This window comes from Drosophila subobscura, chromosome U (genome assembly GCF_008121235.1).
Source record: "Drosophila subobscura isolate 14011-0131.10 chromosome U, UCBerk_Dsub_1.0, whole genome shotgun sequence".
Classification (NCBI taxonomy): Eukaryota; Metazoa; Arthropoda; class Insecta; order Diptera; family Drosophilidae; genus Drosophila; species Drosophila subobscura.
In genome coordinates, this window is record NC_048534.1 from 13,132,587 (window position 1) to 13,145,721 (window position 13,135).

The window sequence follows — 13,135 nt, forward strand, 5'->3', positions numbered from 1 at the left end:
ACTTTTGAATTTTTCATATTTTTGTTGGTTTTATTAAGATATTTCATCTTTTTGTGTATTTGTCGGGATATTTCATTATTTTCTGGGGTTATTTTGAGGGATATTTCAACTTTTAAATAACTTTGCTTGGGTTTATTGCTCTTTCACTTGTTTAAAACACTTTTTGTACACTTTTTGTTGAAACTACAAATGGATATTTGCAGCTCCATAGATTCTTGCACTATCCAAACTCATTTATTGGTTGGGGTTTCGTTGCGTTTTGATTTCCTTTCTTACCAATTGAAGTGAGAGCTGCAATGATATGGAACAATGAAAGGAAATGTTATACACAAGTGTTAATGATTATCATTTTCTAATCCATAGTCATATATTTATACAGACTGAAGAAATTTCTGGGAAGAAATTAATATATTTAATTCTGATGAAAATAAAGTCTGGTTTGGCAGATGTTTTTTATTCTTATGACAATCGCCAGTTATGAAACTTTCGTATAGATTTGGAAAGAAAATTGACTAAATTAGTACTCATTTTTATAGTTGTTTAGCTAAAAAAGGTGAAAAATCTGCCTTTAAATAAGAAAACCAATAAAATGAGCCAAGAAATGTAATTTATATTTTTTTGGTACAAGTAAATATGCCTAAAATCTTCCATGAGGATCTGCTATATTATTTAATTTCCTGTGATTAAATGTCTCCCAGAAACATGCTAATTGCTACTGAAATCGTCCCCAAATTAACTCGTAATCACATTTATTCCCTGCCTCAGCTCAGTCTCCACTTAGGAACCTGAATTTTTCTGGCACTAGTATTTATTACAGAATTATGGCACTATGCTCTGCTTGCCATTTCCTCTTTATGAAAGTGTGCATATTCCCCCTACAAGAATGCGTTTATTTCCCTTGAATGGTAGGCGTATCTCCTTAACAATTCCCTCCCCCCAATAATGTTTGTCTGACCCTAAAATCGAGCACATATTACGGGGATACACCTCCAGTTCCACTCTTTTATCATGGGTCTGGGGCATGGGGAATTGGGTAAGTGCCCCACCTGTCTGCTCCTGGAAGCTTCCACGAAATGCAGCAATACTTACACCATTGATGAGGTGTTCCTTAACTGCTGAGCGATCCTGTTTTTTGTCGGCTTATTGTACACCCGTTTTGGACTGTATTCGAAATTTACGCATTTTCCTGGTTGTATTGGTTTGCTGGTATTTTTTCGAAAAACCTCCAAAGAAGCGACGTAACGACCGACCGGTACAGTTCTTTAACCGTGGGGGCTCCTAAGCTATGGCCCAACGATCCCGTACCGAATCGCGAGTCCAAATATTACCGTTTATATGTTATTAATTATATACTATTACTCGTTTGGAGACACAACAAATTTGGGGGATTTTTTCTTGCGGCTTTTCTACAAATTTCATTCAACAGAAAAAGCATCACAAAAAATTATTTTTGTATTGAGAAAACAACAAAAAAAATTGCATTATTTGTTGGTATTTTTATATATTTGCTTTTTCCTTTTTTGTTTTTGTTTGTATTTGATTGTATTTGCTGTGGTATTTTATTTGCTGGTATATTTTTTGCTGTAGCTCTTTCGCCTTGGAATTGCTGTAATTAATGCATTTTTCACACACTCACAAACACTCGCGCACACACACAGATACACTTTTATAGATGGGGGGTGTTGGTGGCAGCAGGGATTTTGGGGGGCACTTTTTGCAGATAACACTAATTTTATTTATTTTTTGTGTGTGTTTTGGCGGCGTTTTCTTGATTTTATTTATATTTTTGTGGTATTTTTACGGAAAAAACGCGCGCGCCTCCGTCTTGACTGTTTTGCGGCGGTTTTTTTTCTTTCGCTACAGCACAGCGATGAGCGATGGTCGCACGACGATGAATCCGCATTGACCAGGTACTTTGGTTCGATGATGGTGCTGTCGATATTTTCTTGCTGATGTGTGTTGCTATCGATGATTGTTGATGAGGGTATGCAAGGTGTTGCATTGGAAATGTTCTTAGAATTTAAACAATATGATGCTTTGTTGAAAAGTGTGGTAGTGTGTAAGAGGTTAACAAATTATATAATGTGGTGCGATGTCATTTAATGGATTGATATGTGAGTGTCGGTGTAGAAACAACAGAAGGTTGCTCCGCAAGACTTCCGATGGCTTCTGAATTAATCCAGTGGGTTTTGAATCACAACTCCAAATTAAATCATCTATAAATTTGGCCAATATTCTAAAAAGCAAGAACTCCAATTTTTGACTTTCTTTATTGAGTTTCAAATTGTTCGATGGTAACGATACTGTCGTGGGCTTTCATGGAGTATCGTTGGGTGGCCACTATCGATGATTTACCAGTTCTAGTTTCCAGAGGAACTATCGATAAAGTATACTAAAATATACCTTCTCGTTTGGGCTAATTGGGCTAATACATTATAATTACTCCTTCCTTTTGCCAAGGAACGAGCTTTTAAACACCCTTCACAAAGCAAATGAGCTTTGATGCTGTTAATTTGTATCAACAACTAAAATACGTAAGTGGGGATGGAACAAAGACTCATTGTTGCGATGAAAATTCCCATGTTGCAAGAGAGAAATATCCCTCGAAATAGGGAAAAATCCCCTAAGGAGAAGAGAGAAAATCCCCGAGTAGTTAAAATATCCCCAAAAGTATAATATCCATAAATGGTCACCCTTTTTGTTAAGTTCAGTGTGATCGCGGAATTATCAATTAGATATACCATCTGACCCTTGGAAAAAATACCCTAAATATACCGAGGACAAAAAAACATTAGCCCACTAAACTTCCCAATGTTTAAACTGGTGAGCACCTTGTGTTAAACCGCGCAAAGATTTCAGTTTTTGAATTCTTGCTGCTTCCTCTTTACTGACAATATAACAACTTCTTCGATATCTTTCAACTGAACTGCGCTAAATGGTCTGGTTATGTAGTTTGTGCTATGTCTAAGCTATATCTCTAACTTTTTTGCAATCAATCCAATGAAGATAAGACATGAAAACAGCCAATCTTGTGGAGAATTGAATGACGAATCGAGTAAAATTATATTTTTAAAGCTGAGAGTCCTAAATACTTAGTAATATTAAATGGAACATCAAAGTCAAGGAAAATGGTTTTAGAGTTGTTGTATATTTACAGTATATTTACAAAATGAAAGGGTTTTTGGTATATTTTTGAGGGTCCGACGGTATATTTGATCTCGATCATTTCGCGGTCACACTGGTTGCCGCGGACGGATCTTGTCTTTGAAAATATCTTCTGTTTCTTGTTTCTTGTTTTTCTTCGTATCTCTGTGTCTTTGCGCGAGTCTGTTCGCGCGTGTGTGTGTGTACTCCCTGAAGTTTATAAAAAGAAGTCGAAAAAGTGTTGGCGCTGCAACCAAAAACAACGTTCCGCTGCGCGCGGCTTGTTTGTTGTTTTTCTGTATAACAGAAAATGTGTTTGGGGAAACGTAGCACTCTCCTGCCCCCACGCAAGGAATTTTCATACATAAATCCCAATACGTTCTGTAGCTGGAATCAGATTGTCCGGTAAGTGCATTTACAGTGGTTTTTCCCACTCCACGCGGAGTTTTTAAGCAGTTTTTCCTACTTCTCCACTTTGTTTCTGTTTCTCTTTCTCTGTTTATGTGCGATCTCAAAAGTAAAAAGAGAGTGAGAGAGAGAAAGAGAGTGACCTGTTAGTAACTATTATACGAATCGTAGGGATCAACTGTTATATTGAAGGTCTGTGTGGAAATGTTTTTCCATTTGGTTTTTTGATGTATTTGTGGCTAATCAGCTGTGGTGCAAAGTACAGGGTATCTGCCAACTGATCTATAAATTTCTGCCATGAAATTACACTCACAAATCCCATATTCGTATGTCCCATAAGACACTACTAATTCCATGTACTCGAACCTGCCATGGCATGCCTAGAAATTTCAGTGTGGATTGTGTGCATTGCTGTAACATGATGCCATGCCTCAAAGTGAAGACATTACTCGTATTCATACTACAAGGCAGGGGGACTCGCAAAAAGTGCACTTCTAAGCGCTTTTCGGCTCGGCAACAATGGCAGGCAGGGAGCGAGGGTGGGCTGGCTGGCTGATGGCTAATTAAAATGTGAGCCAAGCTTCGCCTTGGAGGCAGATTGGCATTCATCTTCTAGATTGTGTGGCATGGCGGCACAGGCAGGATTTGTTGTGCAGTTTGGGGGTCTCTAATTATAGTACAGCATCTGATGTCATATGTTAGATTCTACAACTTCCACAACATGTGTGCTCCAGACCGAACACCAACAACCACACTGGGTCTCATTCTGTGTTCTCAGCGATCTCTCGGCTGTGTTTGTGTGGTCAAATCAAATTGGAAATATAAACATACAGCACTGGAGAACAGAAAAGAACCCAGAAAATTGTATGAGCAAATTTTTATACACTGCCCAGAGGAGTCTCTATATACAGACACGCATACATATGTACATATGTACATATGTACATTCCACTGTACTGGCACATGAAGTCGTCTGCCGCTCCATTATGTGCATAAGTATGTGTGTATGTAGTGCCCGAGTACCGATAATAACCCCATCTGTAGATGTGTGTGTGTGTGTGTGTTTGTCTTTTTTGTTTTTTGCCGTTTTGTTTATTTGCCCGTTTCCTCAGCCGCTCTGTGCCGCCTTTTCAAACGAAACTGAAAACGAATTTAATCAACGAACAAACAGAAAAAAGACAAATTGAACAATAAACGATTTATTTATAAGGAGTACGAGCCCCTCGATACCCCTGCAAATCTACTAAATTCAATGCGAGGTTCTGAGGTTTTAGCTGCTAGATTCGGCATATCCTAAGCACTATGGCAAAAACTCATAGATTCTGGCGTTACTTCGGGTTTACGGGACCAAAAAAAAAAGTATATTCATGTGGGGGCACATCTTTTATCTGTATCTGTGAATGAACTCTTATCTGGGGGACAGTTGAAATTATGAAATATTTTTAGCCTGCGGAGCAGCCAGCTCCCGACAATGTGCTCCCACCGCTCCCCATCTTGTTTGCTGGATTGCCCGACGGCATTTCGAGACTTTGGGGCATGCTTATCGCCAGCGCGTAGCCCAGTTTACGTTTTTGGTTTCGAATTGGTTGCGTGCACCCTTGGCCCCTCTCTCGGGCGGCGACTAGGCGATAAGAGATGAAGCAGAAGCCCAAACTATGGCTTCGGGTATGGGAAATCGGGGAAGGTACTAGACGAGGGCCACGAATATGCAATGCTCTCCAGTGTAAAGCGAATTAACTCCAGTCCTAACGGAAAGAGGTTGAAGACAATTCCACAAAGATACAAGAAAATATCCGAAAAGTAACAAAATTAATCACGAATTTCCCTGCCTTATAGTTTGCACCATTCTACCCTTTCTTTTCACTATAAACAAAATACAGTCCAGTGGCTGATTTGGTCCAAGTGGATCCAAGACTTGGAGCTGATAAACCAGGCACCAGGCAACAACGGATTAAACGCTGGGGTTTATCGCCTTTATTCTCATTCGTTGTACACAGTTGGGGTTTGAGTTCATTCAGTTTTCCGTTTCGACTCTGCGTCTCAGTCGGTGCGTAAGATTCGTTGGGTGTGGATGGTGGCTACTATTTGGTACGACAAAACGAAAATAAATGTGAAAATTAGAGCATCTCGTGTTGATAAGAAGATCAAAGTTTGTGTGTGGGCAGAGAACGAACAAAAATCTAACCAATGTTGTCGCTTTTTCTCTTGCTTTTTTCAGAGCTTAAGGAGAGCGCAGCATGAAAGGATAAAACGGTGCACAACAGACAAGAAGAAGAATCCGAAAAGCAAAAGGGTAAGAGGGAGCCACAAAGCTTGGCAGTGCATCATATAACTGTTGTTGTCTTTTTTCAGATTTCAGATGAAAGGATAACGGCACACAGCAGAGAGCGAAGAAGAGTCAGAGTAAGCAGAAGAGTGTGCGGGATAAGCAGCTGCGTTTATGGATTTAATATTCATAGTTTTCCCATTTTCAGATTATCCTACAGAGGATCACGTGGCAGAAACCAAACGAAATAAAAAGCTGATTAAAGACGCGACCGGAAGTCCCCCAGTGGAACACGACCCCAACCGCACACAGAGAGTGAGAGAGAAAGAGAGAGAGCGACAGCTAAAGAATCAGAGAGAAGACAAGTGTGCGTGTGTGTGTGTGTGGAGATAGTGTGACCGTTTGCGATGTTGGAGCTGCTGCGACCGCATCGCAGCGGCCTTATCGCGGCTTTCTTTGTGCTCGCCGTACTCACCCCACTGTGGGGCACGGAGGCGCAGAGGCCACCGCAACATGGGCGCCGTGACCGGCCGCGCAATCCCCCGCGGCAGTACATCAAGACGCATCCGTGCGAGCGCTCCTCATGCTACCCGGCCACCGGCAACCTGCTGATTGGACGCGAGAACCGACTGACGGCCAGCTCAACTTGTGGCCTGCACTCGCCGGAACGTTTCTGCATTCTGTCCCACTTGCAGGACAAGAAGTGCTTCCTGTGCGACACGCGCGAGGAGACGCGCCACGATCCGTACAAGAACCATCGCATCGGGCAGATCATCTACAAGACGAAGCCGGGCACGAATCTGCCCACCTGGTGGCAGTCGGAGAATGGCAAAGAGAATGCCACCATTCAGCTGGACCTCGAGGCGGAGTTCCACTTTACCCATCTGATCATCACCTTCACCACCTTCCGGCCGGCGGCCATGTACATCGAGAGATCCTTTGATTTCGGCCGCACCTGGCATGTGTATCGCTACTTTGCCTACGACTGCGCCGACTCCTTCCCGGGCGTGTCCACTGTGCTGCACAACATTACGGATGTGATGTGCACGTCGCGCTACTCCAATGTGGAGCCCTCGCGCAACGGCGAGGTGATCTTCCGCGTGCTGCCGCCGAACATAAATGTGTCCGACCCGTACGCGGAGCACGTGCAGAACCAGCTGAAGATGACGAACCTGAGGATCCAGCTGTCGAAGCTGCACAAGCTGGGAGACAATCTGCTGGACAGTCGCCTGGAGAACGAGGAGAAGTACTACTACGGCATCTCCAATATGGTGGTGCGCGGCTCCTGCTCCTGCTACGGCCATGCCTCGCAGTGCCTGCCCCTGGACATGGCCATCCAGGGAGAGTTCGGGGATGGCATGGTGCACGGCCGCTGCGAGTGCACCCACAACACCAAGGGCCTGAACTGCGAGTCCTGCGAGGACTTCTTCAACGATCTGCCCTGGAAGCCGGCCTTTGGCAAGCAGACGAATGCCTGCAAGAAATGCGAATGCAACGAGCACGCCGTCAGCTGTCACTTCGATGAGGCACTGTTCATCGCCTCGGGCCATGTGTCCGGTGGCATGTGCGACAATTGTCTGCACAACACCCAGGGCCAGCACTGCGAGGAGTGCATGCCCTACTTCTACCGCGATCCCTCGCAGGACATACGCTCGGAGCATGTCTGCCAGCCCTGCGACTGCGATCCGTATGGCTCGTTGGACGACGGCATCTGCGACTCGGTGAACGACCCGGAGAACGGCGCCGAGGCTGGCGCCTGCCACTGCAAGGCCTTCGTGAAGGGTCGCCGCTGCGACAAGTGCAAGGATGGCTACTGGAATCTGCAGCCCAACAATCCCGACGGCTGCGAGGAGTGCACCTGCAACATACTCGGCACGATCAACAACTCGGGCTGCGTGATGCACACGGGCGAGTGCAAGTGCAAGCGCTTTGTCACCGGCAAGGACTGCAATCAGTGCATGCCCGAGACCTTTGAGCTGTCCGAATCGGAGGATGGCTGCTCCATGTGCAACTGCGATGCCGGCGGCTCCTACGACAACTTTTGCGACGTGCTGACCGGACAGTGCCGCTGCAGGCCGCACATGACTGGCCGCACGTGCGCGCAGCCCAAGCAGAACTACTTCATACCCGATCTGCATGTGGTGCACGAGGCGGAGGTGTCCGATGTGTGCATCTCGTATGGAAATAATGGCAACTGCAGCACTGTGGCGGAGGCGCCCACCAGCGGCACCACTGGCTTCACGGGCATTGGGTTCACGCGCGTGCCCGAGAACTCCGAGTTGGTCTTCACCGTGGACAATATTCCCCGCTCGATGCCCTACGATGTGGTGATCCGCTACCAGAGCACCTCCCGCGGCGACTGGGATGACGCCTACATCACGCTGGTGCGCCCCGATGAGATCGACCCGGATGGCGAGTGCGCCGAGCTGGTGGCCGCCACCGCCTCGGAGACGAGGATTCCGTTCAATCTGCCCGATCGCAATCGCCAGGTGGTGGCCCTCAATGATGTGTGCCTGGAGGCGGGCAAGGTGTACAAATTCAAGATATACTTTGAGCGCAGGCGCCACAACGAGGACAGCCCCACGGCCACCATTTTGGTGGATTCGCTGACGCTGATCCCCCGCATAGAAGTCACCCCGATCTTCACGGGCTCGCCCATGGCGGATCTGCGTCGTCGGGAGTACGCCAAGCACAACTGCAATCAGTCGCTGTACGACATCAACTACAAGTCGGATCCCGAGTGCCGAGACCTGGACAACTATGTGAGCACCTATGTCCATGACGGAGCCAGCATGTGCAACTGCAATCCCACCGGCTCGTACTCGAAGGTTTGCGACTCCAATGGTGGCTTCTGTCACTGCAAGCCGAACGTTGTGGGACGGCAGTGCGATCAGTGTGCCCCAGGAACCTGGGGCTTTGGGCCGGAGGGATGCAAGGCGTGCGACTGCAACAGCATTGGGTCGAAGGACAACAACTGCGACTTGATCACCGGCCAGTGCCAGTGCGTGCCCAACACCTATGGCAGGGAGTGCAACCAGTGCCAGCCGGGCTACTGGAACTTCCCCGAGTGCCGCGTCTGCCAGTGCAACGGACATGCCGCCCAGTGTGATGCCCTCAAGGGCACCTGCCTCAATTGCCAGGACTTCACCACTGGCTACAGCTGCGACAGCTGCCTCGATGGTTACTATGGCAATCCGCTGTTTGGCAGCGAGATCGGCTGTCGCCCGTGCCGATGCCCCGAGACGGTGGCCAGTGGCCTGGCCCACGCCGACGGCTGCTCTCTGGACACGCGCAACAACAACATGCTGTGCCACTGCCAGGAGGGCTATGCCGGCTCCCGCTGCGAAATCTGTGCGGACAATCACTTCGGATCGCCGGAGAACGGCGGCACTTGCGCCAAGTGCGACTGCAGCAACAACATCGATCCGTACGACACGGGCAACTGTGATCGGGAGACGGGCTCCTGCCAGAAGTGCCTCTACCAGACGACAGGCGATCACTGCGAGCTGTGCCGCGATGGCTTCTTCGGCGATGCCCTGCAGCAGAATTGCCAGCAGTGCGACTGCGATTTCCTGGGCACGAACAACACGCTGGCCCACTGTGACCGCCACTCGGGCCAGTGTCCGTGTCTGCCGAATGTCCAGGGCCTGCGCTGCGATCAGTGTGCGGTGAACCACTGGAAGATTGCCTCCGGCGAGGGCTGCGAGGCCTGCAACTGCGATGCCATCGGTGCCGTTCAGGAGCAGTGCAACCCCTACACGGGGCAGTGCAAGTGCAAGCAGGGATTCGGCGGCAGGGCGTGCAACCAGTGCGAGGCCCACTACTGGGGCAACCCGAACGAGAAGTGCCAGGCCTGCGACTGCGATCAGTATGGAGCGGCGGACTTCCAGTGCGACCGGGAGACGGGCCATTGCGTCTGCCACGAGGGCATCGGTGGCTACAAGTGCAACCAGTGTGCCCGCGGCTTCATTGGCCAATTTCCGCACTGCTCGCCCTGCGGCGAGTGCTTCAACAATTGGGACATCATCCTGACGGCCCTCGAGGACTCCACGGAGGCCACCATTCAGCGCGCCAAGGAGATCAAGCAGGTGGGCGCCACCGGTGCCTATACGGCGGAGTTCAGTGAGCTCGATAAGAAGTTGCAGCACATCCGGGACCTCCTCCAGAACACCTCCGTCAGCCTGGAGGACATCGACCGACTTGATGCCGAGACGAATGGCTTGAAGCAGCAGCTGTTGGCCTCCCACGGCCGCCTGGCCGAGACGGAGCGCAACCTGGACGACATCTACAATTCGCTCAGTCTCTCCGGCGTGGAGCTGGAGGGTCTGCAGAATCACTCGCGTCTGGTGCAGCAGCTCTCCAAGGAGCTGAAGGAGAACGGCATTCAGCTGCAAGAGTCCAACATCGAGGGAGCCCTGAATCTCACGCGCCATGCCTACGAACGGGTGAGCAATCTCTCGACGCTGAAGGACGAGGCCAACGAGTTGGCCTCCAACACGGATCGCAACTGCAAGCGCGTCGAGACGCTGTCCAACAAGATCAAGGACGAGTCCGATGCCATTGCCAACAACGACAAGACCATCGATGATTATCGCACGGAATTGAGTGCCCTGACCTCCCAGATTCCCGAACTGAACAACCAGGTGTGTGGCAAGCCAGGCGATCCCTGCGACAATCTGTGCGGCGGTGCGGGCTGTGGCAAGTGCGGTGGGTTCCTGTCCTGCGAGCACGGCGCTCGCGCTCACTCGGACGAAGCACTGAAGGTGGCCAAGGACGCCGAATTGGCGATCACCACGAAGAAGGATCAGGCGGACCAGACCATCCGGGCGCTGACGCAGGCCAAGCTCAATGCCTCGGAGGCATACCAGAAGGCCAAGGCAGGATTCGAGCAATCAGAGCGGTATCTGAATCAAACCAACGACAACATAAAGCTGGCCACCAAGCTGATCAATGCCGTCACCGACTTCCAGGAGAACAAAACGGCCTCGCCGTCGGAGAGCAAGAAGCTGGCACAGGACACGCTGCTGCTGGACCTTAAACTGGATCCCAAGGAGATCGAATCGCTCGGCATGAAGATCAACGATGCCGTGTCCTCGCTGAAGAATGTCGAGTCGATCATCTACAAGACCCGACCGGATTTGGAGCGTGTGAATCGACTGCAGAGCACTGCCAATGCCACCAAGGAGACGGCCAACAATATTCTGGAGGCGGCCAACTCTGTGGTGGAGAATCTGGCGGCTGCAGACGATTCGCAGGGCAAGGCCCAAGATGCCATACAGCAGGCGAACAGCAACATTGAGCTGGCGGCCAAGGATCTGGAGAAGATCGACGAGGAAACGAATGCAGCCGAGTCGCCGGCCAATCACACGGCCCAGCAGGTGGAGGAGCTGGCCAAGAAGGTGCAGCGCCTGCAGAACAACATCGTAAAGAACGATCGCGACGCGAAGGAGATCACAAAGGAGGCCAGCCGCGTCAAGCTGGAGGCCATGCGCGCTCGCGGCGAGGCCAACAATCTGCAGTCATCGACCAGTGCCACCAACCAGACGCTCACTGATCGCGCCAGCCGCTCGGAGAACGCCAGGGAGCGGGCCAAGCAGCTGCTGCAGCGCGCCTCCAAGTTGACGGTGGACACCAATGCGAAGCTGAAGGATCTGAACGATCTGCAGTCGGTGTATCAGATCAAAAACCAGGAGCTGGTCGAGCTGGAGTCGGCCATTCAGCCGTTGAACGATCAGTTGAATGAGTATTTAAGGAATATTCAAGATCGGGCCGTCTACTATCGCCAGTGCTAGAGGGCGGGAAAAGTGAGTACCAATCATCGAAACAATATTCCTATCGATCCATCGATTATCACCTTGTTCTCTTCTTTTTTGGCAGCCTCCACTGTGCGCGAGCGGCCATTTTAATTGCCATATTCATGAACAAATACACTACGAGATGCGAATGCGAATAACGAGAGAATTACAAAAGGAATCAAAGCAAAGGCAAACAAGTTATTATGTAGTTACCGTTAGTTACCGTTACGTTCTGTACTCTTAAGCAACAACCACACTGCAATGCTAATTTTAAATTGAAACACACAGAAAAATTCAAGAAGCCTTTTTTAATGTGTTACCCTCTTCTTATACTATACCCCACAAAACTTGTAATGCAATAAATGTAATTAAATAAACTACTTAGATGTGGACATTTCTATTGTTGTTTACTTCGGTTAAAGAGATGGATAGAGAGACTTACAAACTCTTCTTAACCGGCTCAAAGGCCAGAGGGGTAGTGGTCACATCGAACACTTTTCACTGCTTCTATTTCACTCTTGAATGGATTCATATAACACTAATTTCTGGGTATGTTCAGCATTCAACTTCTTCTGTACCAATTAAAATGCGCGTTTAGCCTGCATACTTTAAAATTATAATAAATTATGAAAATTCTCTTAATTCTTTTGTCATGTTTTGGTCGTCCTGAAAAGGACGTTTGGGTTTATGTGTATGTACAAGAATGTATATTGTTGTTGCTATTGGAGCACTTATGCCTTCTTCTCGGTCTTCTTGGGCAGCAGAACGGCCTGGATGTTGGGCAAAACGCCACCCTGAGCAATGGTGACGCCTGAGAGCAGCTTGTTCAACTCCTCATCGTTGCGGATGGCCAGCTGCAGATGGCGAGGGATAATTCTCGTCTTCTTGTTGTCACGGGCAGCATTGCCAGCCAACTCAAGAACTTCAGCGGCCAAGTATTCCATCACGGCAGCCAGGTAAACAGGAGCGCCAGCACCGACACGCTCGGCATAGTTGCCCTTGCGAAGCAGACGATGAATACGACCAACAGGGAACTGAAGACCGGCACGGTTCGAGCGAGACTTTGCCTTTCCCTTCACTTTGCCACCTTTACCACGTCCAGACATTTTAATAGCAGATATTTATTTTTCACTGTTCACAAACGAATGTTGAGAAGCCGACACCCGTCGCTATATTTATACTTTTTCCGTCAGCCTGGGCGTTCAACCTAGGGGTGGGTTTTTCGTCTGTATCTCAAACCTGAATAGACTGCCCGAATAAAAGTATAAGGTTTTGTGGTCCACCAAGCCAGGTACACAAAGTGTAAACTGTAAAAGTGAAGTGAAAATAACATGCCGCCCAAGACCAGTGGAAAGGCAGCCAAAAAGGCTGGAAAGGCTCAGAAGAACATCACCAAGAACGACAAGAAGAAGAAGCGCAAGAGGAAGGAGAGCTATGCCATCTACATTTACAAGGTTCTGAAGCAAGTCCACCCTGACACTGGCATTTCGTCGAAAGCGATGAGCATCATGAACAGCTTTGT

General features: G+C 48.6%; 3 protein-coding genes across 3 annotated transcripts in view; 2 read left to right on the forward strand and 1 right to left on the reverse strand.

Annotated features, from left to right (window-relative positions):
- Window positions 1-3,273: 3,273 nt before the first annotated feature.
- Window positions 3,274-11,861, forward strand: LOC117902680 (laminin subunit beta-1). The gene is made up of 6 exons (XM_034814212.1): window positions 3,274-3,549; window positions 5,771-5,845; window positions 5,905-5,969; window positions 6,027-6,181; window positions 6,212-11,622; window positions 11,696-11,861. The coding sequence occupies exon 5, from the start codon at window positions 6,226-6,228 to the stop codon at window positions 11,608-11,610; it is 5,385 nt and encodes a 1,794-aa protein (XP_034670103.1). The 5' UTR covers window positions 3,274-3,549; window positions 5,771-5,845; window positions 5,905-5,969; window positions 6,027-6,181; window positions 6,212-6,225; the 3' UTR covers window positions 11,611-11,622; window positions 11,696-11,861.
- Window positions 11,862-12,274: 413 nt separating this feature from the next.
- Window positions 12,275-12,767, reverse strand: LOC117902681 (histone H2A). Its single transcript, XM_034814213.1, has one exon. The coding sequence runs from the start codon at window positions 12,717-12,719 to the stop codon at window positions 12,345-12,347; it is 375 nt and encodes a 124-aa protein (XP_034670104.1). The 5' UTR covers window positions 12,720-12,767; the 3' UTR covers window positions 12,275-12,344.
- A 123-nt stretch (window positions 12,768-12,890) lies between these two features.
- The window catches only part of LOC117901248 (histone H2B-like), an 810-nt gene continuing 565 nt past the window's right edge, over window positions 12,891-13,135 (forward strand). Inside the window, exon 1 of the mRNA XM_034811929.1 lies at window positions 12,891-13,133. Within this exon, the coding sequence (XP_034667820.1) occupies window positions 12,945-13,133 (189 nt within the window). The 5' untranslated portion in view covers window positions 12,891-12,944. The remainder of the gene's footprint in view (window positions 13,134-13,135) is intronic.

Bases quoted from the DNA above. Each gene is read 5' to 3' on its own strand.
- LOC117902680 (XM_034814212.1), top strand. From the start codon at position 6,226: ATGTTGGAGCTGCTGCGACCGCATCGCAGCGGCCTTATCGCGGCTTTC.
- LOC117902681 (XM_034814213.1), bottom strand. From the start codon at position 12,719: ATGTCTGGACGTGGTAAAGGTGGCAAAGTGAAGGGAAAGGCAAAGTCT.